The sequence below is a fragment of the Trichinella spiralis genome (genome assembly GCF_000181795.1).
Source record: "Trichinella spiralis strain ISS 195 chromosome Unknown Scfld4710, whole genome shotgun sequence".
In the NCBI taxonomy this organism is placed as follows: domain Eukaryota; kingdom Metazoa; phylum Nematoda; class Enoplea; order Trichinellida; family Trichinellidae; genus Trichinella; species Trichinella spiralis.
In genome coordinates, this window is record NW_003531649.1 from 1 (window position 1) to 3,122 (window position 3,122).

Consider the following 3,122-nt stretch of genomic DNA (forward strand, 5'->3'; position numbering starts at 1 on the left):
AGTAAATATAGCTTTCATCGACATTGTTAATAGTTCCACTCGGGCAGGATGTGACATTTGAATTTTTACTAAGTTGCAATGTTGACAATTTGCAGTAGCAAATCAGAACTAGTTGACAATGTGTGCATGATTTTTCTGTCTTCACAGGTATGCAGAACTCATTTTTAGGCGGCTATAGTGAAAAGGTAAGGCAATTGCGTATGGTGTGTAGTCGAATTGTTGGCATAGCTTGGGTGACATGGACGGATCTATAACCGATTTTAGATGCATACACATTCTGAATCAGCATCGTAGTATTTTTAACGAAAAGATGATGCTCGGTTCAATTCCCGCGAATGGTGGAAACAGGGCAGGGATGGAAACATGGTAGATGCCCAGATATGGCGGTCCATTAGTTACAAAGTGAGTTCCAGATAAGCAATAGCAGATGAAAAATAATTATCTAGCCAAAACGTTGTCTTCAAATTCAATAATCGTTACGATTCAACAAGCGGAACAGATGAAAAATAACAAAAAAATGAAGTAACTAAATATCAATAAATAATAGACAATACCATAATATATATATATGGGTATATCTGTGCATTCTTTTCAGTTTAAAAAAATATTTGCCAGTTGTGGAAGATGCGTTCGATAAATGCGCCGGTGTTCGTTGCCGGTTCGAGAAAACTTGATCAACGTTTGCAAGCAAACACACCGGAAATGATTCGCAGAGATTCAATGCGTAGCTTCGTCGTTGCCATGTCCTTTTTCCAAACGGTCATCGACCGTTTCGACCGATTCTGCCAAGCCGAATGTCCACATCAACCACTGTTAGACTACGCAATGTCGGCTGGCTTGAAACCATTATAATAAAACGGGAATAATATCCATTTATTATAATTATTATTATTATCATCATCATTGTTATAAACAATTTAAAGAAAAATTAAAGATTTTTTTAAAAAAATATAATACAAATTCTTATATACAGAAACGATACTGCAGAGATATTTGTGTAATCATCATTTGGAACACATGCAGCAGCAGTAGAAATTGAACACTTCCTAAAATAAGTTGCTGAATCACCCCCACCCCACGCCACACCCCATTTGTTGCTTTCAAAATAAATTTCCAAACTGTGGCTTATTGTCGCTTGTCACTCAAATATCATTCGACCGAAACAAAATCCACTCATTTATTACAATATATAAAAGGAGAAATTTCATTTACACAAACAAAAATATGAAAAAATAAACGCACTGTAGTATAAAACGAATAAAAAAGAGGAAAATAATATAAGTCACGATATACGAACCAAATAATTCTTTTTTTTTCTGTTGGGCATCAATGACGCCCATGAGTGTACGATGACATTGGAGCAAACGCTGAACTGTACCTGTGAACAAATGCGGCCTGTGAATGAATGCCGGTCAGTGATGGTCTTGGCGGTATGATAGATCGATTTGAACCGTAAGCATTGATATGAGCATTAGCAGCAACAGCAGCAGATCGATCGAACATGTTCGCCTGCTGTTGTTGTGGTTGCTGCTGCTGCTGTTGCTGCTGCGGTATTGGATATCGAAAACCCAAATTCAACGGCTGACGAACTGGAGCTGGTGGACGTGCATTTCCAAAACCAACTTGTTGAAAAAACTAAATTTACAATCAATAATTAATGTTCTCTTTTCAAATTAATTATACGATCACACACAGATCGTTCATATTAATTATATGAAGCCAAATTTACCATTTGCAATTGTTGATAAAGTTGTTGCTGTTGTGCAATGTTGCTGTTGTTGTTGGTGGTGGTGGTGAGAGGCATTTGAAAGTTCTGCTGTTGTAAAAATTGCAAAAACATTGGCATAAGGCGAGTCATCATCGGTATCAAATGTGCTGAGGTATCTGGAAATGTGTGACCAACGAAATGATTGTAAGCCAAATCAGGCGGCGCGTCCGCTGCCTGCACCATTGGATTGTAGTACTGGTGGAACGACGGGATGTCGTTTTTTGCATTATGCACTGGCCTACTGTTGTTGTTGTTGTTGTTGTTGTGGAATTTCGCATTCACAGTATTCCATTCTTGTGCTTCATCTTCTGACGAACTCGACGCTTCACCAGATTCTTTTGAAGAAAGTGATGCATGACGATGACGTGCCGATTTGGTGGTGGTGGTGGTGGTGGATGAAGTCTCGCCATTTTTAACGGCGGCAGACTTTGCACTTGCAGCAAAAACCAAGTGTTGTTGCTGCTGCTGCTGCTTTTTTCTTCCATTTTCTTGTTTCAATTCCATTTTGGTCGACAACTGTGCCGCATCGTTCGCTTCTTTTCTCAACCTCTCCAATATTCCACCTACACCTCTAACTACGGGATATTTCTTTTTCTTCTTCTTCAACCCACAGTACGGTGAAGCTTTGGGCAAATATGAGAGATCCTCTTCCACAGCCATGAGCAACTCTTTTCTAGTTTCGCTTCTCTTTTCTAACATGGGGGGCGTCATTCCACAATCTTTTTTTTTTTTTGAAAAAATCCCATTTTAAATAAAATTCACATTTATCAACATGGATAATAACCAAAAATACTACTGGATTAAATGTTTCAAGTGCTGGGCCAACCACTGCACCGTGCTGAACTCTTGAACAGCATATTCCAGGGCAGCTTTCATGCCCAATTTCAACATTTCTTCCGGTTGCCAACCAATTTCAGAAGTCAGCTGATTCGCACTACCCACAACTCTTCTGACCGATTCATTTCTGCCCAATTAATTCTCTTGTTCCTCATGAACTCTCTCAAAATGACTGAAAATTTGATCAACATCCATTTCTCATGTAGGAAGATGATGAACCATTGGGCTATTTATCAACCTAAAAAACTAAACTACCTATAATTTAATATGAATGCATCACCTTATATGCTGCAAACAAACGGCCAAGAAAAATGCAAATTAGAACTATTATATTATTGGTCGATCCTTTTCAGTAATAGCATAAGAACTGCCAGGGTTTTGGGGGGGGGGCTTCTCCACATCTTTCTCCAACTCCCCCCCCCCCCAATTTTAAGCTCCCGCTCCAACATGAAAACGGGGGCGGCTTTTCATCAAAACATAACTGCTTTTTCCATTCCAAGGCACCAAACACAAAAAT

The 3,122-nt window shown here is 39.0% G+C and overlaps 1 protein-coding gene across 1 annotated transcript; it reads right to left on the minus strand.

Annotated features, from left to right (window-relative positions):
- Positions 1-1,326: 1,326 nt before the first annotated feature.
- Tsp_13715 (conserved hypothetical protein) lies at positions 1,327-2,479 on the minus strand. The gene is made up of 2 exons (XM_003367172.1): positions 1,730-2,479; positions 1,327-1,635 (listed from the first exon to the last, which is right to left on the minus strand). Exons 1-2 carry the CDS (start codon positions 2,477-2,479, stop codon positions 1,327-1,329), a joined length of 1,059 nt encoding a protein of 352 aa, XP_003367220.1.
- Between the last annotated feature and the right edge of the window lie 643 nt (positions 2,480-3,122).